This window comes from Ornithodoros turicata, chromosome 7, assembly GCF_037126465.1.
Source record: "Ornithodoros turicata isolate Travis chromosome 7, ASM3712646v1, whole genome shotgun sequence".
NCBI lineage: Eukaryota > Metazoa > Arthropoda > Arachnida > Ixodida > Argasidae > Ornithodoros > Ornithodoros turicata.
This window is the reverse complement of record NC_088207.1, coordinates 9636518-9661932: the sequence shown is the minus strand read 5'-3', so window position 1 is coordinate 9661932 and position 25415 is coordinate 9636518. Positions and strand designations below refer to the sequence as shown.

General features: G+C 46.5%; 1 protein-coding gene across 2 annotated transcripts; it reads right to left on the bottom strand.

Annotated features, from left to right (window-relative positions):
* Nucleotides 1-1152: 1152 nt before the first annotated feature.
* LOC135400195 (zinc finger protein 721-like) lies at nucleotides 1153-24876 on the bottom strand. 2 transcript variants are annotated; one of them, XM_064631944.1, is made up of 8 exons: nucleotides 24858-24876; nucleotides 23922-24003; nucleotides 23602-23792; nucleotides 19213-19365; nucleotides 17470-17616; nucleotides 8308-8460; nucleotides 7602-7754; nucleotides 1153-5568 (listed from the first exon to the last, which is right to left on the bottom strand). In XM_064631944.1, exons 3-8 carry the CDS (start codon nucleotides 23705-23707, stop codon nucleotides 2231-2233), a joined length of 4050 nt encoding a protein of 1349 aa, XP_064488014.1. In that variant the 5' UTR covers nucleotides 23708-23792; nucleotides 23922-24003; nucleotides 24858-24876; the 3' UTR covers nucleotides 1153-2230. The 2 variants fall into 2 exon arrangements, with proteins under 2 accessions (XP_064488014.1, XP_064488013.1); XM_064631943.1 differs by lacking the exons at nucleotides 23602-23792; nucleotides 23922-24003; nucleotides 24858-24876 and adding an exon at nucleotides 11921-12710 and having other exon boundaries at nucleotides 19213-19325.
* Nucleotides 24877-25415: the final 539 nt, after the last annotated feature.

The window sequence follows — 25415 nt, the reverse complement described above, 5'->3', positions numbered from 1 at the left end:
ACAGCTTTGTGCTCCCTCCGAATTCTGCGGGACAAAGATCGCACTTATACGGCTTCTCGCCCGTGACGCACCAAGCTTGTGTTCTGGCTGAATTGCTTAGGACAGAGATCGCACTTGTATGGCCTTTCCCCCTTGTGTGTACGCTTGTGAACCCACAGCTTTGTGCTCCCTCCGAATTCTGCGGGACAAAGATCGCACTTATACGGCTTCTAGCCCGTGACGCACCAAGCTTGTGTTCTGGCTGAATTGCTTAGGACAGAGATCGCACTTGTATGGCCTTTCCCCCATGTGTGTACACTTGTGAACCCACAGCTTTGTGCTCCCTCTGAATTCTGCGGGACAAAGATCGCACTTATACGGCTTCTCGCCCGTGACGCACCAAGCTTGTGTTCTGGCTGAATTGCTTAGGACAGAGATCGCACTTGTATGGCCTTTCCCCCATGTGTGTACGCTTGTGAACCCACAGCTTTGTGCTCCCGCCGAATTCTGCGGGACAAAGATCGCACTTATACGGCTTCTCGCCCGTGACGCACCAAGCTTGTGTTCTGGCTGAATTGCTTAGGACAGAGATCGCACTTGTATGACCTTTCCCCCATGTGTGTATGCTTGTGAACCCACAGCTTTCTGCTCTCTGCGAATTCTGCGGGACAAAGATCGCAGTTGTACGGCTTCTCGCCTGTGACGCACCAAGCTTGTGTTCTGGCTGAATTGCTTAGGGCAGAGATCGCACTTGTATGACCTTTCCCCCATGTGTGTATGCTTGTGAACCCACAGCTTTCTGCTCTCTGCGAATTCTGCGGGACAAAGATCGCAGTTGTACGGCTTCTCGCCTGTGACGCACCAAGCTTGTGTTCTGGCTGAATTGCTTAGGACAGAGATCGCACTTGTATGACCTTTCCCCCATGTGTGTACACTTGTGAACACACGGCTTTGTCCTCTCTCCGAATTCTACGGGGCAAAAATCGCACTTATACGGCTTCTCGCCTGTGACGCACCAGGCTTGTGTTCTGGCTGAATTGCTTAGGACAGAGATCGCATTTGTATGGCCTTCACGAAAGGGGGTAAGCTTGTGAACCCACAGCTTTGTGCTCTCTCCGAATTCTGCTGGCAAAGATCGCACTTATACGCTGCGAAAGGCACTACAACAGAATGTGTTCAAACTTACTTTTAGTGTGTACATTTATTTAGTTTGGTCGTGACACAAAAGGGAATTCTCGGGATTTTGGTATCAAGTTGGTATATGTAAGTGGTTGGAAATCATTTTTTTATTTTTTTACGTCGATTTCTTTGTTCACTTCACAAACAGACGAGACGTACGGCGTAAAACAATGGAAGCCTGAAGAGAAGCACAATGGTAGATAGCTGGGCTAGTTTGATGACTATCCCTGGTCTGATTAACGAAGTGCCAAAGGAGTATGAAGAAGAGATGTAAAACAAGCACAAGCGCTTGTGTTTCCCTTACCTCTCGTGTCCATGTTCCTTCCGCGCTTCAGTAGTCAACGATAAAGAAGATACGCATTCATCACGAGGGGAAGAAAAAGAGGGAAGGGAGCAATATAAGAGCATGTTGCTCAAGGAAATGAACCGTTCTCTGCAGCTCAGAGCCTGTGAGAGGATGTCTTTTTCATGTCTGTTTGTCTCCCCGGCACTGGGTTTCGTGACACTTCAATGCATCACCACCAAATCCAGCTCCAATCCAACTATTTTTGAACCTCAGTTTGTTCATGCATGCAAGTTTTGAAACATTCCACCAGAAAAAAAAGCAGAAATAAAATGGGATATGATATACACCGCATCTGCATAGCCTTTTCTCCCTGCGCATCATCATGTGTTCATGAAGGACATACAACAGCACAGAAGTGACACTTAATTGGACGGATTCTTTCGCCTGTGCATGGCATCTGTACTTCCACAGTTTCAAATCTCAAGTGTCTTGTGGAGACATGTGAAGCCACAGGTTCCTGCTCTGGCTGAACTAGCTCATGCTCAGCCAGCAGCTGTTTGGTTCGCTTGCTCGTGCCTGCTGGTCCTGTGAATGATCCCTGAATAACAGAAGTGGCATTTGTACGGCTTCACACCCATGTACCTGCATGCAGCTGTAACGCTGCAGGTTTGGCACTACCTCAAGTTTGCAGAACAGGGAATGCTCCTGTATGGCTTCGAGACTGTCTGTCTTGTGGCTCTGTAGGTGTCTGCTCTGGCTGAACTCTGCAGGACAGACGTGGTACTTTTATGGCTTCTCGCCCTTGTATGCCCGCTTGTGCTGCCGTAGGTTCCTGCTCAGGCTGAAATTACCAGGGCAGACATCACACATGTATAGCATCTCGCCCGTGTGTGTCCGCTTACGCTGCCGTAGGTTCCTCCTCGGGCTGAGCGCAGCACGGCGGGCACTGCACTTGTATGACTTCGAACTCATGTGTGTCCGCTTGTGCTGCTGCAGGCTCCTCTCACTGAACTCCGCTGGGCAAGCACCCCACTTGTATTGTTTCTCGACGGTGTGTGCTCGCTTGTGACGCTGGAGCTGTCCTTTCTGGCTGAACTCCGCCAAGCTGGCATCGCACTTGTACGGCTTCTCGCCCGTGTGTGTCCGCTTGTGCTGCTGCAAGTTACCTCTCTGACCGAATTCTGCAGGGCAAAGATTGCACTTGTATGTTTTCTCGCCCGTGTGTGTCAGTTTGTGAACCGACAGGCTCCTGTTCTGGCTGAACTCAGCAGGACAGAGATCGCACTTGTACGGTTTCTCGCCCCTGTGTGTCCGCTTGTGACGCTGTAGGTGCCCGCTCTGGCTGAATTTTGCTGGGCAGACATCGCACTTGTATGGTTTCTCGCCCGTGTGTGTCCGCTTGTGCTGCTGTAGGTTCCCTCTCTCACTGAACTTCGCTGGGCAGGCATCGCACTCGTATGGTTTCTCGCCGGTGTGTGTCCGCTTGTGACGCTGGAGATGCTCATTATGGCTGAACTTCGCTGGGCAGGCATCGCACTTGTATGGCTTCTTGCCCGTGTGTGTCAGCTTGTGCTGCTGTAAGTTCCCTCTCTGACCGAACTCCGCAGCAGAAACACTGCACTTTGATATTTTCTTGCCTGTGTGCGTCAGTTTGTGATACGACAGGCTCTTGCTCTGGCTGAACCCAGCAGGACAGAGATCGCACTTGTACGGTTTCTCGCCCCTGTGTGTCCGCTTGTGACGCTGTAGGTGCCCGCTCTGGCTGAACTTTGCTGGGCAGACATCGCACTTGTATGGTTTCTCGCCCGTGTGTGTCCGCTTGTGCTGCTGCAGGTTCCCTCTCTCACTGAACGCCGCTGGGCAGACATCGCACTTGTATGGTTTCTGGCCGGTGTGTGTCCTCTTGTGACGCTGGAGATGTTCGTTATGGCTGAACTTCGCTGGGCAGGCATCGCACTTGTATGGCTTCTCGCCCGTGTGTGTCCACTTGTGCTGCTGTAAGTTCCCTCTCTGACCGAACTCCGCAGGGCAAACATTGGACTTGTATGGCTTGTCGCCCGTGTGCGTCAGTTTGTGATCCGACAGGCTCTTGCTCTGGCTGAACTCAGCAGGACAGAGATCGCACTTGTACGGTTTCTCGCCCCTGTGTGTCCGCTTGTGACGGTGGAGGTGCCCGCTCTGGCTGAACTTTGCTGGGCAGACATCGCACTGGTTTGGCTTCTCGCCCGTGTGTGTCTTCTTATGCTGCTGTAGGTTCCCTCTCTCACTGAACTCCGCTGGGCAGGCATTGCACTTGTATGGTTTCTCGCTAGTGTGTGTCCGCTTGTGACACTGGAGATGTTCGTTATGGCTGAACTTCGCTGGGCCGGCGTCGCACTTGTATGGCTTCTCGCCCGTGTGTGTCAGCTTGTGCTGCTGTAAGTTCCCTGTATGACCGAACTCCGCAGAACAAACACTGCACTTGTATGTTTTCTTGCCTGTGTGCGTCAGTTTGTGATACGACAGGCTCTTGCTCTGGCTGAACCCAGCAGGACAGAGATCGCACTTGTACGGCTTCTCGCTCCTGTGTGTCCGCTTGTGACGCTGTAGGTGCCCGCTCTGGTTGAACTTCGCTGGGCAGACATCGCACTTGTATGGCTTCTCGCCCGTGTGTGTCTGCTTGTGCTGCTGTAGGTTCACTCTCTCACTGAACTCCGCTGGGCAGGCATCACACTTGTATGGTTTCTCGCCGGTGTGTGTCTGCTTGTGATGCTGGAGGTGGTCGTTATGGCTGAACTTCGCTGGGCAGGCATCGCACTTGTATGGCTTCTCGCCCGTGTGCGTCAGTTTGTGATCTGACAGGCTCTTACTCTTGCTGAACCCAGCAGGACAGAGATCGCACTTATATGGTTTCTGGCCTTTGTGTGTCTGCTTGTGACGCTGTAGGTGCCCGCTCTGGCTGAACTTCGCTGGGCAGGCATCGCACTTGTATGGCTTCTCGCCCGTGTGCGTCAGTTTGTGATCTGACAGGCTCTTACTCTTGCTGAACCCAGCAGGACAGAGATCGCACTTATATGGTTTCTGGCCTTTGTGTGTCTGCTTGTGACGCTGTAGGTGCCCGCTCTGGCTGAACTTCGCTTGGCAGACATCGCACTTGTATGGCTTCTCGCCCGTGTGTGTCCGCTTGTGCTGCTGTAGGTTCCCTCTCTCACTGAACGCCGCTGGGCAGGCATCGCACTTGTATGGTTTCTCGCCGGTGTGTGTCCGCTTGTGACGCTGGAGATGTTCGTTATGGCTGAACTTCGCTGGGCAGGCATCGCACTTGTATGGCTTCTTGCTCGTGTGTGTCCACTTGTGCTTCTGAAAGCTCCTTCTCCGACCGAACTCCGCAGGGCAAACATTGAACTTCTGTGTTTTCTCGCCCATGTGCGTCAGTTTGTGATCCAACAGGCTCTTGCTCTGGCTGAACTCAGCGGGACAGAGATCGCACTTATTCGGTTTCTCACCCCTGTGTGTCCGCTTGTGACGCTGTAGGTGCCAGGTCCGGCTGAACTCTGCCGGGCAGGCATCACACTTGTATAGTTTTTCGCGAGTGTGTGCTCGCTTGCGAAGCCGCCGGTGCACAATACGGCTGAACTTCGCAGGGCAGGTATCATTCTTGTACAACTGCTGGTTCATGTGTGTTTGCATGTGACACCGCAGACTCCTCCTCTGGTGGAACTGTGCAGGACAGTGGTCGGACTTGCATGACTCCTCGTCAGTACGCTTTGACACGTGACTCGTGTCACTGCCAGACGGCAAGAATGCAGAGGGACAGATGTCGTACCTAAAACCCTCCTCTCCCATCTGATCCCCTGATGGAGTAGCTGGACACTTTTCAGACTCATTGTGACACTGTGCAAGCATGTGACGTCTCCGGCTGTCTTTCGACGTGCACGCAAGTGCACATGGCTTGCTCTGGTCTCGAGGTTGCTCCATGGGAGGACTGTCCATAGGGACTGGTGAAGTGTTGTCGAACTGCGCTTCAACGGTTATTGTGCTGATATTGAACTGTGCCTCTGAAGAAGTGCAACCAGAAGATGCTTGATCACAAGTGCCTCTGGGCTGGTCGTTAATGTGGAGCAAACCAGTGCTTCCTCTTGCTCCTGTAATTTCGGAAATTGGAGATTAGGTGGGCATACCAGCACAGGCGCACCTCTGATGGCACGGCCTTTGCCCTCAGGCTGTTCGTGTTTGACTCAGCAAATTATCTCCCTTGCACACTATTGAGGTCCTAGGTTTAAAGCGACTGCCCCCTCCTCTCCTCCAGGTATTTGCTGTGAGGCAAAGTGTCGTACTTTCAGGCAGAAGGCCCAGAGCTCGATACGGGACAGTGAGAGCCTTTTGTTTCCTTCCTTTCTTCGTTCCTAACCGGGGGCGCTCTTGACCGCATAGCACGCAGTATGCCAATCATCATCGCAGATGATATTGCTCTGTCTCCGGATCAGCTAAGAAAGGGGGTGCGCACCGTTTTATGTATCAACATTCCTCCCAATCGGAAGATAAAACAATACGGTTCTGAAGGTTGGTTGGCCTAGAATGATTTTGCCAGCGAAGAGCGCCACCTATTAGTGCCCGAAAATCCGGGCCCTATTGATGAGGAACTTGCGAAAATCACTGCAGTGTCTGAAGAAAAAGAAAAGGTGGAATCCCTTTAAATGGAACCTCAAGGAACCTGGAAAATATGTTCCGTTTATCGGAAGATCCATTTACTAAATTACCGTATTTACCCGAATGTTAGTCGACACCCCCTCTTCGAAATTCATGAAAATGAAAAAAAAAAACTTTTGTGGTAACAAAAACGTAAAAGATGTATTCATCGGGAAAGAGTATCGCACATTGCTGCAATGACGCCGCGTAGAAACGACGCATTTTAACCATGGGAGAGAAAGGAAGAAGGAACTTTCGTTTTGACTGCTTTTATTGCTGTCGTTCGTCACACGTTCAAATCCCTTTCACCCCTTTCCCTCTCTCTCCCCCCACTCCATGTGAGGAAGCGAACGCGCGTGACAAGCGCATCGGCCGCAGAGCAACGTGGTTGCGCAGACCACGATTATAAGTCGACCCCCTACTTTCGATCGTCGATTTTGGAAAAAGGGGGTCGACTTACATTCGAGCAAATACGGTATTTAAGCCATGCTCCTTGTTTTCACAAGCCACTGGCATCTGTACTCAGTGTTGTGTAATTTTTAGCAGGGACATGTAACGGTAATGGTAACGGAAACAGAAACAGTATATGTATTACTGAAATTGGAGATAGTAACGATAACGGAAATGGAAACGCGTACCACTGTCCTCCATTACCGCAAACAGAAACGGAAAGGAAAATTATCGTCCGGTATTGAATTCAGGTAATGGCTAATACTGTTGTGCGACGACATTTCAGTGACTTTTCATTTTATTTTTATTACTTCATTCCGTGTAATGCCCTAAATGTTGCACGACAGCAATGAACTTCTGGACCAAACCAAACCTGGAACCACATACTGGATGTCGAGGGTGCATCATTCATGACATTACCTACCTATGATGAATCAAGACATGAGACTTACACAACAGGCTCCACGCACTGCACTCTACTCTACCATAGCACTTGGATGACAGCATATGAGTTTTATATTTATTTACTTTTACTTTCTGCGTTTCGCCGTGGCCACGGCAGTATTGTTTGCTACTGAGAGCAACTGCCAGTGAATGCGACACTGGATAAACTTTACGCCCATCTTGGGTTGCTGGACTCAGAATGACAGAAGACCGACTGAAGACATGTTCTTGCACTTCTTTAGAAACCTTGCAAGATGTGCGCATCTGAACAGCATAAAATTACTTGTGCAGTGTGTACGCGTGGCATACCGAAGCAGCACTGGGGGAAAACAGTGGCATAGAGCTGGCATAGAGCTGACATATAGCTGACATAGAGCTGACAGAGAGCTGACAGAGATCGTCCTCCCGCAGCTCTGCAACAGCCGTTCCATTACCAGGAACAGTAACGGAAACGAAATAAAAAGCTGGTATCAGAAACGGATAACGGAAACGAAAATTACTTAACTTGAGTTCAATTACCAATGGTTTTAATGGTCATTGAAGAACACCCATATGACAGCCTGGGTATAAGTACCCTTGAGCACTTTGTACTTACCCTCTGATGCTGACAGACAGCTGTGTCCCATCTGGTCCTTCTCTGCCAAGAGTGCAACATTGTAAGGCTCCGTCTTCACTTGTACAATTTGATGTTCATTCGAAGAGTTCTCTTGATGTTCCTCTTTAATGTGACACATCCCAAGTGTTGCTCCTGAAGCAAAACAAAACAGGAGAGAATAAGCCACATCACTAGGCTTCAAGTCATGTGACGGCCACCCCCATAGCCTTTCTGAACCCAGTTTTAGGGCATCACTCTGGAGAAGGAATGCACCGAAGCATGTTTAGTAAAATTTTGTCTAGTGCTGTACTTTTCAATACAGTAGCACCAGAAGGTGTGGAGTGTGTTTGTTATGGCTAAACATTGTGGGAGCACATGAAGGGAGACACACTCTGCACCATGGATTATTTTGCACTTAATTTCTCTGGTTGCATCTACTGTTCCTTATCTTCTCAGTCACAAACATTATGTGCAGTTGTTTATGCGGCCAAAGTCTGCGACAGTTGTAGTAATACGAAATTGTATAAAGGATCTCCAAGTCTATTTTGTCCAGTTTGAGAATCTTCCATACTAGAGAACACATGCTGGAAAACTGATACAAAACGAACAAAAAACTGAAAAGCATTTCCGTTGCATGCCACTTTTTGTCCATATCGTGCCATTCAATTTGGTGTTGGCCGAATCCCCTCAAGCATTTTCGGTTTACCTTCTGATGTTGGGTCGCATCTGTGTCCCATTGGTTCCTGTCCTTCCAAAAGCACAACATTGTAAGCCTCTGTTTTCACTTCTATGTTTGGATCTTCCTGTGAAGATTCCTCCCGAGGTTCTTCTTTAATGTCACACATACCAACTGTTGCTCCTGAAAACAAAAAAGGAGAGAAGTAAGCCACACTGCATGGATTCTAGTCATGTGACGGCCACCTCGGTACCTGTTCTGAACCCAGTGTATAAAATATGCTCTTCAGCGATGAGGAAATTGGGTATGTTAAGGAGGGGTCTGAACAAAACCCCTGTTCAGCATAAGACTCATAAATCAATTGCCAGGCCAAGTCTCGCGTATGGGTGATGTCTGGGACTCATATAGGATGATCCATGTGGGAAAAAATTGGGACTATTCAATACCGTGCGTTGAGGTTTATACAGGCGTGATTCACGAATCATTTCAATTGGGGTTGATGAGAAAACGGAAGAACGAAAAAATATGCGGTCAACGACTCTCGTGCGGTAGTTAAGCTTGCCATCATCAAAAAATCAGGATGCATACCAAACTGCAGTGTTCAAATTCCCTCAATCAAATTCCCTGAGAAAAACAAAAGGAAACTTGGTGCCTGCTCCAACGTTTTGATACAGATACATTTTTTAAGTATTAGTGAGGCTTTTTTAGTTTTCTGCCTCAGAGTTTGTCGTACTGGCGATCTGCCAGTCACGGTCACGTTGCTGCGGTATCGCCTCTCAACCACCAGTCGGCGCTCGATCGCGATTCGCCGCGCATCATCACGGCACTACTCTGCGGTTTTCCCTGACTTCAGCTGTTTTTTGGCCAAATTCCCTGACAATTCCCTGTTTTCCAGGTTGGTAGACACCCTGAAAAATACTATTGTCGAATTTCAATTGCAATAACTTGAAATTTGCCTAGCCAACAGAACATTTGTTTACGGATAGACAGAACACTGCAAAAAACAAAAGGAAAGGGAAAGGAAAAGGCAAGGAATGAAATCGCAATAATAATCTGATCAGTGTTAACAAAAGCAACCAAAGCAGCAGCTCCCCTTTCCTTGTATTTTTAAATGCTCGTCCTATCATGTGGGCAGGGGCATGTCCTCCTCTCATCGCATCTTGGCGGCCGATTTTGTGCACTCCCCATAGCATTAGAGACTGCGCCTTCCCGTGTATTAGACTAAGTTCGCCATGGGCTTCCTTATTCTGTAAAAAGAAACGTTAGGTTGTCTAGGCTTGCAACTGAAATTCGACAAAAGTATTTTTAGTACATTTTCCTTGTACTCTAGAAGATTGCAATAGTGTATAACACGTACACGATTTACCAGTCTTTATTAGGGCATTAGAGGGCTGTATGTAACACTGCATCCATGAGATTCATGTTTCATTTGTTGGTTTCTTGGTCTTCCTTTGCTGTTTCTTCTATTCTACATTGCACGGGTGAGTGTTCTTGGCGTATGCAGGAACTGCAGGTCTCCTCTTGACTTTGCATTTCACACTGTAGCTATTGTACTTAAAGCCTTACCGTAGTGAATATGCGAGGATTGCATCTCTCCAGTAACAGTATTTATAAATAATAAATAAATTCACTGGCGATTTAGCGGTTAATGCGAGAGAAATACGTTAGCAAAATTAACAGTCTTTTTCTTGGCCATACTTAACTTCCGGGCATCCACTTCCGGTTGCCCACCTCTAGCCATTGCTTCATTTCTGATTTGGCACTCCCAATTACTATATGCAAGTCCATTTAATTAACCTTTAATTCCCCTCGGTTACTTTCAATTCTCCTTTAATTAATTTTGATATCGGCAGCTTAAACGAGGTAATCTTGAATTCCCTTAATTACATTTAAGTTTACTTTCCATAATCACTCTCAATTCCCTTTTAATTACCTTTAACCGCCCTTCGTTAGCTCTGTTAAAACCTCGGGTCACCTACAGTATTCTTCAGTTTCATTTAATCTTATCCCTTAATTACATATATCCTACATTAATTACCTTTAAACGAAACTTTTGGCTTTAATTCCCCCTAATCACCTTCGATCACTCTGACCTGTTACTCCTAATTACTTTTGACTACCTCAATTTCAAATAGTTTGCCTCCATATATATATTTACCCCCTTGTATCCGTTTTGCATATCCACTTATTCCACTTTCTCAGTGAGGCTTCACCATCTCACACCCGGACAGACACACATACATACATACAGCTTTTCCCATTTTGACACTCCCAATTCTAACGCATTTAATAAAGAAATAGTCGCGGTACAAGGATTTAAAAATTTTGTCGCCACTTTTGGCCATCAAAGTAGCTGGTTGAGTGAGTGAGGTGGAACGGGAGACAGGAAAATTTGGTATTGGGCCCTTGCTCAGGTTGTTTCAAAAACGAGGTCATGCACCCAAAACTTAGACGTAAGCTGGGACCTGTTTTTAGGACGCTTCGTGCTATGTAACAAATCAATGTGGCCAATGCAACCTACACAGAGAAAGTCTGCATATTTGTCGACGTGACGTTAACTACTAAGAGTTGGCCAATCAGAATTGTGTCTCCAACGGCGATAGCCAACCAGGAACGATTACACTGACTAGAACAGCACAGGTAAGACGGTTCGAACCGATTAATATCGGTTCAAACCAGTATTTTGGTTGCACTGAACCCAAACCAAACCAATAACCTTGAAACAGAACTTGAACCAAACCCAAGAAAATAACGGTTCCGAGCCCCGATTGGAAGCTTAGAAATCACGAGAAACGAAACATCTCTTCCCTAATTAAGGGTTCTTTCAGGTGCTTGCAGACTTAGCGGTGAAACAGTTCCAGTGTGGTAAGCAAAAGACGCTCGCACTTCGCACGCTGGAGACTCAGCGGCTATCACGCAAGGTAGTTTCTCTAGAGGTCACATCATGGCGCCACCAGTTTGTCGCACATTGCATATAACACAAACGCTACCTGACACACCAAACATCACGACTGCTTTTAATCTCTTTTGGCACACAGGATTGCCTCACTGTGATCCCTCCATATATATTGTTCCCCTGACGCTGGGTTTCCTGACATTTCACATGCATCACCACCCAATCCAACACCAGTCCAACTCTTTTTCAACCTCAGTCCGTTCATGCGAGTGAGTTTCACAACATTGGACAGAAATAACATGATGTGGGATACAAACTGCGTCTGTACAGCCTTCCCCCTCTGCGCGCGTCGACCATGTGCTTCTTCAGGCCTCCGCACTCAGGACAACAGAATTCATCCTTGGGTGGCCTCTTTCTTGTGTACATGGTCTCCACACTTGTACTGTTGCTATCCCAGGCACCTCGTGGCTACTTGTGAAACCACACAGTCATGTACTGGCTGAACTAGCTCCTGTTCTGTTAGCAGCTTGTTCTATGGCTTGTGTGTGTGTGTGTGTACAGTGGCTGAGCTCTGCAGGACAGAGGTTGCAATTGTATGGCTTCACGCCCATAAAAGCCCCCTCGCAAAGGGGCAGATTTGTGATCTGCCTGAAGTTTGCGGAACATATAGAATGCTCCTGTATGGCTTGTCACTCGACGCTGTGGCTGATTTTTGCCGGATGAGGTCGCGCTTCTATGGCTGCTCACCCATGTGTGTCCGCTTGTGATGCTTAAGGTACCTGGTCTGGCTGAACTCTGCAAGGCAGACATCGCACTTGTACGGCTTCTCACCCGTGTGTGTCTGCTTGTGCTGCTGTAGGCAGTCATTCCGGCTGAACGCTGCAGCACAGGCATTGCACTTGTATGGCTTCTCACCCGTGTGTGTCCGCTTATGAACCTTTAGACGTACACTGTGCCTGAACTCCGCAGGGCAGACATCACACTTGTATGGCTTCTCACTCATATGTGTCCGCTTGTGATGCAGTAGGCCCCGGCTCCAGCTGAACTCTGCAGGACAGAGGTCGCACTTGTATGGCTTCTCGCCCGTGTGTGTCCGCTTGTGTTCCCGTAGATTCCAGAGCCGGTAGAACTCGGCAGGGCAGACATCACACTTGTGTGACTTCTCACCCGTGTGTCTCCGCTTGTGTTCCCGTAGATCCGAGATCCGGCAGAACTCTGCAGGGCAGACATCACACTTGTGTGGCTTCTCGCCTGCGTGCCTCCGCTTGTGATCCCGTAGATGCGAGATCCGGCAGAACTCTGCAGGGCAGACATCACACTTGTGTGGCTTCTCGCCCGTGTGCGTCCGCTTGTGATCCCGTAGATCCGACATCCAGCGGAACTCTGCAGTGCAGACATCACACTTGTGTGGCTTCTCGCCCGTGATCCCGTAGATTCGAGACCCGGCAGAACTCTGCAGGGCAGACATCACACTTGTATGGCTTCTGGCTTGTGCGGGTCCTCTTGTGATGCTGCAGGTCTGTGCTCTGGAAGAACTCTGCAGGACAGATATCCCACTTGTATGGTAGAAGCACAAACGAAATACGAAGTGAGAATTTTATAATTTTTTTTTTCCATAAACAAACCTTGACAACACATAATCATTCGCTCATACAGTGCTGGACTTTGAAACCCACTCTGTCACATTCTTTTCTCCATGCTAGTAGCCAATAGACCCTATGCAAAATGAAAGCGCCACCTGGTGCTGAGCTCCTTCTATTCGCCATTATACGCACGGTCCGGAGAACCGGTTTGTTTTGTATGTGGAGTTAGAACACTGCACGGGCTTACCCGAAAGCCCGTGCCCGGCCCGTGGGCCGGGCTTTGCGTTTCTTATGCGGGCCTGGGCCGGGCTTGACAACGCCGACCATGGTCGGGCATGTACGCCAACATATTTGGCGAGATTGGGAGATCACCTTTTTTTTTTTCATTGAGTGTGATGTATCATGGTATTCTCATCTGAGAACTATCACTTTATTATATGTGATCATGCTTATTTCGTGTAATGGGTCTGGATTTAACACGTGCACTCACACACATTTGGAGACGTTTGGGGATGGCTGGCGGGCGCGCTGAGCAAGTTCGGCACGAGGGTCAGTTAGGTTAGGTGTTCTGACATATTTCATTCGCGTGAGTGTTCGAGAAGGGGGAATAACACCTCTGTCATGGCAGATAAGGGTTTCACCATTGCTGATCTTCTGGAGCAAAAAAACGCGAGGCTGAACATTCCACCGTTCCTCCGAAACGAAGAGTTCCCTGCAGTACAAGTACAACAAACAAAACAGATTGCCTCCTTACGAATTCATGTTGAGCGCAGGACCCAGCACGTGAAGACATTTCACATTTTTGACAGACCTGTAAACCATGAGCCTTGGGCCAGTATCAAACCAAATGTGGACAGTTGCCGTCATCTTAACCAACTTTCAACGCCCCTTAGTTGAAGACAGGAACTAGTGCACTGTGCAAATGTATGATAATGAGAAATCCATTGCAGAAATGTTTTTATTTTCTTTCGCCTCGTCAGTATATTGAAGCTGCATTTCAAAACTTTCACCGCATTACAAAACACATTTTGACACACTGGGCGTCACTGAGCTTGTTTCCTACTACATTCTGAGCGCCACTGTCTATGGAATGCAAAGACTGCTGTCAAACCATGGGAGCGAGTTAACAAATGACACTGTTATAAACAGCACATCGTGTATGTATAGGAAAAGATCTGTATAGAGTATAACATAAAAATATTGCATCATGTATAATATCACAGTTGACCATTATCATATCGCAGCTTATGATGTGTCATTGCACATTTCCCGATTGCACTTGAGATAAGGGACTAGTGGTGCGTGACTGACTGACAGACAATATACAGCGTGTTTCACCTAAGGTCAGAAATTTTCACAACACAAGCAGGTAGTACTTTTGATGTACGGCCAGTCTGTAACCCAAGTAGCATAAAAGTGGTGCTCGTTTTCTTTTATCGCACTCTTTAAAAATAATTTCATACCACTTTAGGTGAAACACCCTGTATAAGTAGAACTATGTAGACAATGACACTGACATTAAAACAATGTAGATGCATCCGTTTCTGAACACTTACTGCAGTTTTGGGTGCCCTTCCTCATCAATAGCCATGTACGGTATGTTGTCTTTGGCGAACTGCGGCTCGCTATCTTTCAGTGAATAGGGACATCTTATCTCGAGCACTCCGTTTGGTGTATACTCTGTGGGGTCACATACTATAAATCTGTCCGGGGAGGCTCCCAGCCGGGGACAGAATGACCAAGGCGCGTCATCGCATCAGTGTAGGCCTGTGCAGCAACATTTTCGTGTTTGCTGCCATATGCTATAGCTCGTACCTTTGACACATCACTCTGGGCAATCAAATTACTAAGACCCTTTTCAGTCCACTCAATAAAACCTAGCCGGGTGTTTCTCTCCAGAGCCATGGCCGCCTCACTTGTGAGAATAATGCCCTTAAAGTCGGAGAGAAACAATAGACAGGATAGGTCAAGTACAAATCATGCTGCATAGCAATTTGTCAAGGGTTTTTCACGTAGTATCATATGCAAATGAAAATGTTTGCACACCCTTTAATTTTGCAAAATTTTCAAATCGCGAAAATCAAGGACACGCAAAAATAAAAGGTTTGACAGTGTCAGGCAAAGATGACCTTGTCGTGTGTGCATGAGTAGACCCTGAAGCTTTAGGGTTAAACCCGATTTTTCCTTGAATTTGCACCCCGAATCGAGGTTCGCCGGTTTAGGGTTAAACCCACCCGCAAATGGATTTCTACCCGCAAAACTAAGCTAAGCTAGGCACCTCACGGCAATGACATACTAATTTTTCACAAAATACACGGTTGATCTCAATGTCTGATACTCTGGATAGGCTGTACAACGAATCATTTATTTGACAATAGAGCCCGATTTATCCCAAATTCAGTCTGATGGTAATTTTTCCTCCCGAATTTGCACGAATTTTCGACATCAAGTGATTGACCTGAATTTTACCCCCCGAATTTGGAAAAAATAAAACCCGAAAACTTCAGAGTCTGTGCATGAAATATACACATGGTCTCATTAATTTCATACACGCAGAAAAACAATCGAGCAGCCACGCTACCTTGGTACTCTTGGTACCTGGTACCTGTCAAGAAGTGGCGGCAGCTGGAATGGAATGATGCTGTCACAAAACAGGCTCGTACGGGTGGGCACTGCTGGTTCATCCGTTGCAGTTTCCAGTGCAATGTTCATAGATCGCCAAACTTCGCGGTGTGCCGGCCTTCCTGACTGCTAATATGTCGGAGGTGAATCATATGGGGCTGAACCAAACTTTGTCTCAGTAAATGGCAGCTTGGATCCTTCTTGAAGGGCAAAAGCAAAGAGCTGTCCTTGGCTCCCCAAACGCCCAGCAAGTCTTCTAAAGGCACTCTGCACACTATCTGCACTCTCTTCTTCCCGTCGTGGGTCAAATAGGCGAGAATATGTCAGTGTGTTCTTCCCACCTTCTCGAGGTTTCCACCAGGCAACCTCCTGCACAATTCTCGCTTTCACTGCAGCGGCCGTCGCCAACATTGTGGAAGCTCTGTACATGCAAGTTGAGGGGGAGATTCATCTAAACCATTCATCTTTAGCAGGGACACTACCCGAAAAAGTGCCATGGCATGACTGCAGGCCGCTGCAGCACCTGCAGGGCACTGGCACCGGGTGTCTACCACGGTTCCAGTGCTTGGCTGCAGTACCAGATGGGTCACGGATGGTCGTCCATTTTTGCTTAGGCTTCTGTAGCACATGGCACGCACATGTACCTTGTCGGACCTGTAAGGTAAATACTTCTAGTTTAGACAAGCATCAATATCACATTTCTTGTTTCCATTTATTCGCTGCAAGTACCAACACTGTAAGCCAGTGTACCGAACTCATGTTACAGCCGCATTACGCGTCAGTGCTGGGAAGTTCCAGGTACTCCTGAGTAAGTAAAGACAAATCTAGTGGACAAAATCCTACAGTTCAGGACGAAAATAAGCTTGAGCTTATGCTAACGGAGACAAGCAGATTAACTACGTATCACGACCTCACCCGAATGCGGTGCAGGGACCTAACCAAATGCGTACGTCGTCGTTTTGGTTTACCGGGTAATACAGTACCCCGAGCTCAGGCTTATTTTCATCGAGCTGTACTGCACTCACCAGTTACATGCATTCAGCTCCATTGAAGAACACGCGAGAATATTCGGTCGCACTATGCAATGTTTATGGTTTACGTTTGGGAAGCAAATGCACTCCATACCACTATGCGCTTGAAAGTACGTTACGAGCGTCCTCACCTGATATCCGCTGTGTTCGTCATGACAGTGCCGCAATCGACGTAAGATTCAACAGCGAAGTTGTGCGATTTTTTCAGCTGTCGCAGTGAACTTGATCCTCCAGCATAGTACTCCCTTATTGTGACCTCGGTTATTAAGGGTATCGGAAACAAGTTCTTCGTCCAGTTCTCATCATGAGAAAGGATGAGCCGAGTGTCTGACATGCTGTCATCAACGACAAAAGTGCGATGGGACAACACGAAATGAAACAGACGAAACCATGCACACGATGAGGACAGAGGCGCTAAACAAGCTAGCTTTGACTTGGAATGGGGCTCCGTATAGCATCCCTAGGAGCAGTACGTAAAATGGCGGGTTGCTCCTGTCGATATCGATGGGTCATGCTATTATGCATAAGGTCTATTGGACTGTACAGAGTTACAGACATGTGCCTGGGTAACCCAGTCACCTGTTTGCAAGTCCGCATGGTCCTGTTCGCTGCTAGGGCTGGAAAAGGAATGCACCGAAGCATGTTTAGTAAAATTTTGTCTAGTGCTGTACTTTTCAATGCAGTAGCACCAGAAGATGTGGAGTGTGTTTGTTAGGGCTAAACATTGTGGGAGCACATGAAGGGAGACACACTGTGCACCATGGATTATTTTGCACTTGATTCCTCTGGTTGCATCTACTGTTCCTTATCTTCTCGCTCACAAACATCGTTATGTGCAGTTGTTTATGCGGTCAAAATCTGCAATAGTTGCAGTAGTGTGGAATTGTATAAAGGATCACTAGGTCTATTTTGCCTGGTTTGAGAATCTTCCATACATGCTTGAAAGCTGACATGTAACGAACAGAAAACTGAAAAGCATTTCCGATGCATGCCACTTTTTGTCCATATCGTGCCATTCAATCTGGTGTTGACCAAATCCCCTCGACCATTTTGTATTTACCTTCTGATGTCGGGTCACAGCCCATCTGTTCCTCTTCTGCCAAGACTGGAACATTGTAAGCCTCTGTTTTCACTTCTATGATTGGATCTTCATTTGAAGATTCCTCTCGAGGTTCTTCCTTAATAGGACACGTCCCAGATGTCACTCCTGAATGTAAAACAAAAAGGGGGAGAAGTAAGACAAATTGCAAGGCTTCGAGTCACAACCACCTCCGTACAGTGTGGGGGATTTGAGGAGACAAAACGGATTTACATCAAATCCGAATCAGGTCCCGCTTTAAATTTGATTAAATCAAATCACTTTGAATCCAGATTTATTTTCAGCACACCAAATGAAATCCCTTTTTTAAATGCGGATTTTTCAAACGCATCAGAAATCCGGAAGAGCTAACGTAGCTGAACACCTCTGGAATGGCTTCAGAATCGACTGCAGTTTTCAAAGCTCGGATTTTTACACATAATACTTAATTACTAACAGGAATTCCTAACAACTGCTTAACCAGGAAAGAGAGGCAAAACACATGGAAGACATCTACAGTAGAATCTCGATGATAAGATCACGGATGATACGAATTCTTTTCCGGTCCCGGCCAGAATGCCTTTTCTTCCCATGTATTAGAGTTCGGATGATACGAACGCGTTATCTTCCCTTTACGGATGATACGAATGAGCCGAGGATGCGACAGAGGTCGTTCCCCCGTGATGCGAGAGCGCGCGAGTCATGCTGCTGCGTCTCTCGAAAAGGGAGGGTGCCCAAGCAGCACAATGTACTGAAAGTCGAGTGCAATAGGGGTGGACGGTAAGTGTCTTATCAATATCCTTTAGTTTCAGGAGTATGCTCAACGCCTTCCACCTACCCGTCCACCCCTACTGCACTCGACTTTCAGTACATTGTGCTGCTTGGGCGATCCTCACCACGAACTCCCTTACATCATGTAGCGCAATGCAAGCAATGACTTTCCTTTTGGTGGTGGTGGTGGAAATAAGATCAAGGGGATTGAACAACACGGAACCTTATCACCTTATCTCTGTTCTGACCTTTTTACCACCCTCGCAACAATAAACCGCAAAGCTGTGTGACATCGCTCTGGCGGAAAACAGCTACCAGAACCTCAGAACACGTGGAGGGAAAATATCGGGACAACTTGTGGCAATATTACGCGTCACCATTCTGCAAGTCGGCTTCACCTAACGCCTGCTTGCTTTAGGAGAAGCTCGCTTTAGACCACTGTCGCATGACTCACGGGTGAAAAGCACATGCTACGTCTTTTGAATCATCTCGCGTATTTGGGCAGCATTTGACAAAAACGGAGACACAAAAGCGTTACAACCGACCTCTTTCATTGACAGTAACAGAAAATGAACAGTCACTGTCTATTTTCTTGCCCCAACTTTTATTTTGGTTTAATTCGTTTGATACGAATTTCTGATGATACAAATTTTTTCCGCGACCCTGTGAGATTCGTATCATCGAGATTCTACTGTATTACAGTGGAGCCGCAAAAAAATGCAACTTGGTCATTATCTATTTCATTATATTGAGATGCAACGATAACATGAAATTTGATAAAGAATCTCCACGTCTATTTTCCGTAACTTTCAGAATCTTCCATTGAACAGAACGTGTGCATGAAAGCTGATACCTGTCTGTCAGAAAACTAAAGTGCATTTCTGTTGTATTCCTCTTTTTGTCACGCTATTAAGTTCGTAGTTGACTAAATGTCCTCGACCATTTTGTATTTACCTTCTGATGTTGAATCACACTTGCGTCCCATTTGGTCCTGTCCAGTCAAGATTGCAACGTTATAAGGCTCCGTTTTGACTTCCACGATTGCATGTTCCTTTGAAGATTCCTCTCGAGGTTCTTCTTTAATGTCACATGTCCCAGCTGTCACTCCTGAAGTAAAACAAAAAAGGAGAGAAGTAAGCCACATTGCAAGGCTTCGGGTCACATGATGACCACCTCCGTACCTTTTCTGAACCTAGTTTAACTATATTGCACCTAGAGGTGTGCGCTGTCGCTAATAAAGAAAAGTCAGGACTACACCACAGCGAATGGAAGCATGGGAAAGGGTTGTTGGGGGAAAGGATTTGGGTTTCGGAAGGGTGAAGGGGCATACACCCCGTACAGCGCCTATAGAGGGCGTCACAAGCGAATCCCCTAGTGGGAGGAGTGGGTACTTTTCCCAGGGCTCATAGCACACTCTGCGGTGTTGCCTATATGCGGCCTGCTGCATCACATCCACCGTAAGCACATCAATCTTCAGAACACAAAAGCAGTAAGCTATGGGCTGTACGTGGAGCAGTGTGCCATCATCCAGTTTGAGAACGACTACGACTGTAGAGCGCAGAGATGTGGCACGTGTGTAATATTAGAGCACCAGTCATGGCTGTTCTGCATGCCCAATGGTGTTATCGTGAAAGACAATGATGTATGACGTCTACATGTACAGCTGGAGGGTCCATGCTCCCGTGCAAAAATGGACATAGACGGAACATACGAAGTACTTCTCGGATCATTTGACTTAGCACCATCAGCAAAATGGTGATTACATATAACGGTGTTATTTGTTGGGCATCCACGGCGATCTATCTTTACTAAAAGAAACAATGAATGAAGTTTGCATAGCTTCCCGACAGTGTTTAACGTCACTGCAAGTGAACACGTTTCACTGCAACGTTTTTACTGTACGTTTAACTACGCTTCAGTCTTCTCTCCTTTTCACGAGGCTACAAAGGAAACAAAGAAAATTTCGTTCCAGGCGGAGCACTTCATAGGTGAACGCACATTTCACCACGCAACAATTGTTCTTCATCTTGTTCTGCACCATACAATGTGCAGCAAACCAGTGATTTCCCCAGAAATGCACTGCTGGGGGGGTGCCTAGCTCTCGGGGGGGGGGGGGGGGGGGGGGGTATGCTTGGTGAAGGTCCCACATACGGAATTTTTCTTAGACACGGAAAAATTCGTGTCACAATGGTGACATACATCCTCACAGCTTTCCCATTTTATTTGTACATGTTATTACGTTCGAACACAGTACATTAGAATATAGATTCATTATGAACGGCACTTCAACATTAAGATGCATAATCGCAGGACCGACAAAGAAAAAAGACTAGCACCTTGTCTCACGAAGCTCAATGAATACCTACCAACCAACGGTGAAAATCGTAGACGAGAGCAGAATACCTCGCTCGATTGATTTGGGCGCAAATGGTTCTTGATGATCCACATTGAGTTTGCGTGCCCGCACGCATTTTTGCTCGTATATGCACGTAATATATGCATTGAACAGTCACTTTCAAATGATTTTGGACAAGTGCATGGAACGATCATCTGCATGACTGTGGTCCTGCAGCCCAAGTCTGACAGTACAGGATATAGTAATTCCCTGCGCCGGACTCTACCAGAACGTGTTGGTGGCCGAGTCCGTTTTAACGAAAGGGCCGACTGTGTCTCCGGAAATGCTACACCCTGCCGGGGCACGAACAATGTGAAACAGGGGAGAGTCCGCGTTTGAGTCGACTGACCTTCCTGGTGCCTTCCCCCAATCAGCTTCAACGAAATGGACCTTTTTCAGGTGGACGCGCTACGCATGCGCGAGCTGCGCCGCGCCGCCGCCATCATCTTTGGTGGCTCTCGGTGGTCAGAATAGCACGGCCGGGGTGCCCTTGGTTCGCGTATTCCGTGTGAAAAATGCCCGATGCGTTGCCGTTGGTTGCACAAGTGCATGTAGTTCTTAGGTGCCTAATTTTAGCCTTCTTATCTTCAGCTTGATGGGTTGTTTTTGCTCGTCAACCACATAAAAGCCATTCTTGTACCGCTGAAAGGGCACACACCCTGCCCATTTTGTGTACAGAAACCCTAGATGTTTAATGTGCCTGGTACGACTGCTGCCTTGTAAAAGTATACTAGACCTTCATGGACCTCGTTCCACATTTCTTTGCCGTTATCTTAAGGAACATGCGCCGTGTGTAATCCACTTGCCCATAAACAGACTCCTCATGCTAACCCACTTTTTCACGTCCAAAAAGCGGTCCAAGAGCCTGGGTTGTTCACCCTAGCCCGTTCGACAACTTGATAGGTTTTTCTGCTCTAACACATAATGACTAAACATGCCATATATGTTTTTCACCCTTATTCCCCAACACTTTGTCAAATAAAAACTGATGTCAAATAATAAACATTTTTATAAATCAATCAAATAAATCTATGACATTTTTGGATGATTTATTCGCGTCACATGTGGACAAATTTTAGCAATGTATTATTAATGTTTGCATTTAACTGACCATTGTATAGGAGAAAAAATAGCTTTGGTTTATTTACTTTGTGCCGATGTTCAAGTGAATCTAAATTTGGTTCTTCAAACGTACATGTTACCGAAGAAGCCCTTCGAAACCTAGACAATATAAGCCGGGGAGCAGATCTTTGTACTGCCTTTTCTTTTTTTGATAACGTGCATGTATGGAACCCACAGTGCAGACACATCGTCGAAACAAGGTTGAACGAAGGTTTTATATGCCTGGTAATTCAATATCTTTCGTTGTACCATGGCGAAATTTCCTTCTTAGCATCCACAGACTTCGAGTGGCTTTCGCGCACATATGGATATCCCATTCCAGATATGCCACCAGTAATGAGAAGGGTGCCCATAAGAAGCACGGATTATCGGCTGTGCTCAAAATGAGGCCATTTTCTTCAAGATGTGTCCTACTGGTCCGCCGGATTGTTCCGCACTGTTCTATTCAACTGTTCTGTTCGCGAATGACAAATATATGGAAATAACCCGTGGTCTCCCCTCTTCAACTGAAAAAGCAAAGAAAAAAAAAGAAAAAGAAAGCAGGGGACACTGGTTGCCTGCTCCGTACGCTCAAACAGAGTACAACAGAGTCAAAAGTTACAGGAAAATAGGTGCGGACAACACACTGAACTCCCTCTGAACTCCGACTGAACAAAATTATTTCGAGCAAACAGTGTCGATCAACCGGCTTTCAGTCAAAAGGCTTTCGACCAAGCGGAGTTCAATCAGACGTGTCCAATCACAAGGTGTTGTGACCAAATGTACAGACACCCCGCGGCGCGCACAGTCACGATAGGGAAGCGTGCTCGTCTTCTGCTGTCTCATTGGATGTCACTCTTTGTATCCTTTCTGGGATCCCACTCGTTGCTGTGTTCATTTGTGTTTCTTCTAAGTGGTAACATTGCGCAAATTAATTTGGTTTGAATTGTTAGGCTAGATTCCTACTGCAAAGAGTGCTAAACCCCATGGTTTTGAAACTACCGTAACTTCACGCATATAAGCTGCACCGCAGATAAGCCGCAGGACGCGTCTTTAGGGACGTTTTGAAAATTTTCTGGCAGATAAGCCACGGGCGTTACGAGACGACTGATTTGTGCGACAAAGGAGACCATAGAGGAGGCCATAAACCCTGTGGTCCATACTCTGGGGTCGTCATGGTGTACAACGAAGGAGGTCAGCTCTAGAGTTTTACCAAGATCGGATTGTGCCCTTGTTGTGTGTTTTTCATGGCTTGATGGGTCAGTTGTTTTCCAGAAGAAGTGAATCACTGTCACCACTTTCGTTAAAGCTGCTTTGGGGAATGCACCAGGAAGACCAATCTATTCGAATGTGGACCCATCCCTGTTACGCACTGTATGTGCATCGGCAGGGCAGTGCTGTTCCAGAGACACTGTTGGCCCTTTCGTTAAAACCAGCATGTGGGGAAGGTACCAGAAAAAAAGTCATCAGATAGCGCTCGTGGGGAAAAAAATTTTAAAATTATGATATAGTTCAAAACGACGGATAGCTCAGCATAAGTAGAATTTGCACTACCAGCCCCATGAGAATATGAAAAAAAAAAAAAAAGATGCAAAGTTGAGAGTTCTCAAGGACTGTGGAAAATTCCCAGGTTTTCCAAACCTCGAAAAATTGCATTTTCAAATTCTAGGGCATTCGAGTGTTTGAAGGACTAGTGGGAACCATGACAGTGGACGATTTTTTCCCTCCCGAATTCGCTTCAAGTATTTAACTAGAAAAAGTCACACACTATCTATAAAACATTCCCCACCTGAGTGTAAATTTTACACGGACTTTACAATAAGTATCACCTCCTGAAGCATACTCACCACAGTGCTGTTGATGTACCTGACCCTGTTGTGGCAGGCATGCAACATCAGGTGGTTCCGATTTCACTCTCACGGGCTGATTGCGGAACTCCAGAGAGAACTGCATTTTCTTGGAGTTGTGATTCCAAAGGGCCTGGCACGTGATGACTCGAAGTCACAAGAATCTCTTGCCTCTTCTTTAATGCGGAGTGCTGTCCTCATCCCACGTAAATTTAAAAGAGAAAATTGGGTCCCGAAGTGAAACAAATACACCGACAGTTTTCGTACGCTCACAGAACATGAAGTCCCTGAACAGTGTATTCATGAAAACGGCGACTCACCGTTTGTTAGGGGGTCAGCTACGTTCAGACAGAAGAGGTGCCGGTGAGAAGTTCCCGACGAAATATTGCGTGGACTTTTTTCCTTCCGAAGAAACATGATACACGTATTTAACTACTTTCCAGATTCAAGATGTAACATTTGGAAGGCGTAAAGTGTGATGAACAAGGTTAACATTTTCCCCCTTTCCAACACTTACACACCAGGAAGCCATGGGCAGTTTTGTGCAGTATACAACATCTGCTTAGCTGGCAGGCAATTTTATAACAATGGTTATGTAAATAGAATTCTCAATGTGCGTGTGTGTGCATGAAGACTCGCTTAATTAATTTATATATTCGCAGTGTATGACAAAGTACCATCCAAGTAGGAAGAGCACATACAGGGTGTCCAAGAAAATGTCTAATTGAATTACAATTTTAAAAAACTACGCCACCTAGAAATCACACGGTCAACGGAATTTGTTCTTACTAGCTTTTTGCCACCTGCTGAAGTGATTGTCACCTCAATTAGGTTTTATTATGCAAATTATTACGAATGGAAATAAAAAATTTGTCACTTAAAGATCTGTCTTTTACCCCACCAATGTGAAGCACTTGCCAAATTTACTCAAGTTCCTGATAAATGACGGGGACGTATAGCCTCTGCCGGATAGACCCAATTGTTTATGCAGGGAAGTCCGTCGGACTGTCCATGATATGAGGAATGCTAAACTAATTTAATCTAACAACCACGACACTGCATGAAGGAAGCCGACTTGCGGAACGGTGACACCAACAAAAGAATGCCAGCCGATGCATTATGCTTCATCATTATGCATCAAGTTAGGCGCCCATTTGGCAAAAGCGAGCATATAGTTGTTAAGACCCACACAACATTTCATTACTCATCCAAGATGAATTATGCGGGCTAATGTTATACGCCGAGGTCTAACTTACTATTTTCCGTAGATTAGTCCCGTTTTTCTCACTCGAGCATGTGGCCTGTGTCTTGCTCCTCCAGGTCCTGTTCTGGGTTCTTCTCCAGCTTGTCTGCGCCCTCTCTCTGTTGTCGATTCTTCTCAAAATTGTTTTGTTGTCCTGTACAATGCTGGTGCACTAAGAGAGCACGGAACAAATGGTGTTTTCAAAATAACGAAGATCCCAATAGCCCCTTAACTGACGGAGTACCTCATTTCAAATGGCTCGAAGTGAAAAGTAAACACCGGAAGCTATTTTGCCACTACTAGAACCGCGCTGTGCCGAGCATGTTTGTTTACGTGTTTGATTGCCGCCATGTAGGAAAGGAGGAGGAGGAAAGAATGGTGCCGATCTCCTTGCGTGGCGCTAACTGTAAGAAAGAATAATGATAGGTCCAAGAATAATAAAATTACTCTGTATGGCGGTAAAAAAAGGGATGAAATATAATAATAGCCTGTGAACGATAAAATTGCTGTCTTTATAACTTATTTTGAAGAATTTAATTTTCGATAACATTAAAATCGCGTTAATTTTTAT

Coding starts and splice junctions, on each gene's coding strand:
- LOC135400195 (XM_064631943.1), bottom strand. CDS start 17,523: ATGTTCCAGTCTTGGCAGAAGAGGAACAGATGGGCTGTGACCCGACAT. Junction 8,461..11,920: donor TCACAAGCGGACACACATGG/GTGAGCAGCCAT, acceptor TTTTGTTTTCAG/GAGCAACAGTTGGTATGTGT. Junction 7,755..8,307: donor ATGCGACCCAACATCAGAAG/GTAAACCGAAAA, acceptor GTTTTGCTTCAG/GAGCAACACTTGGGATGTGT.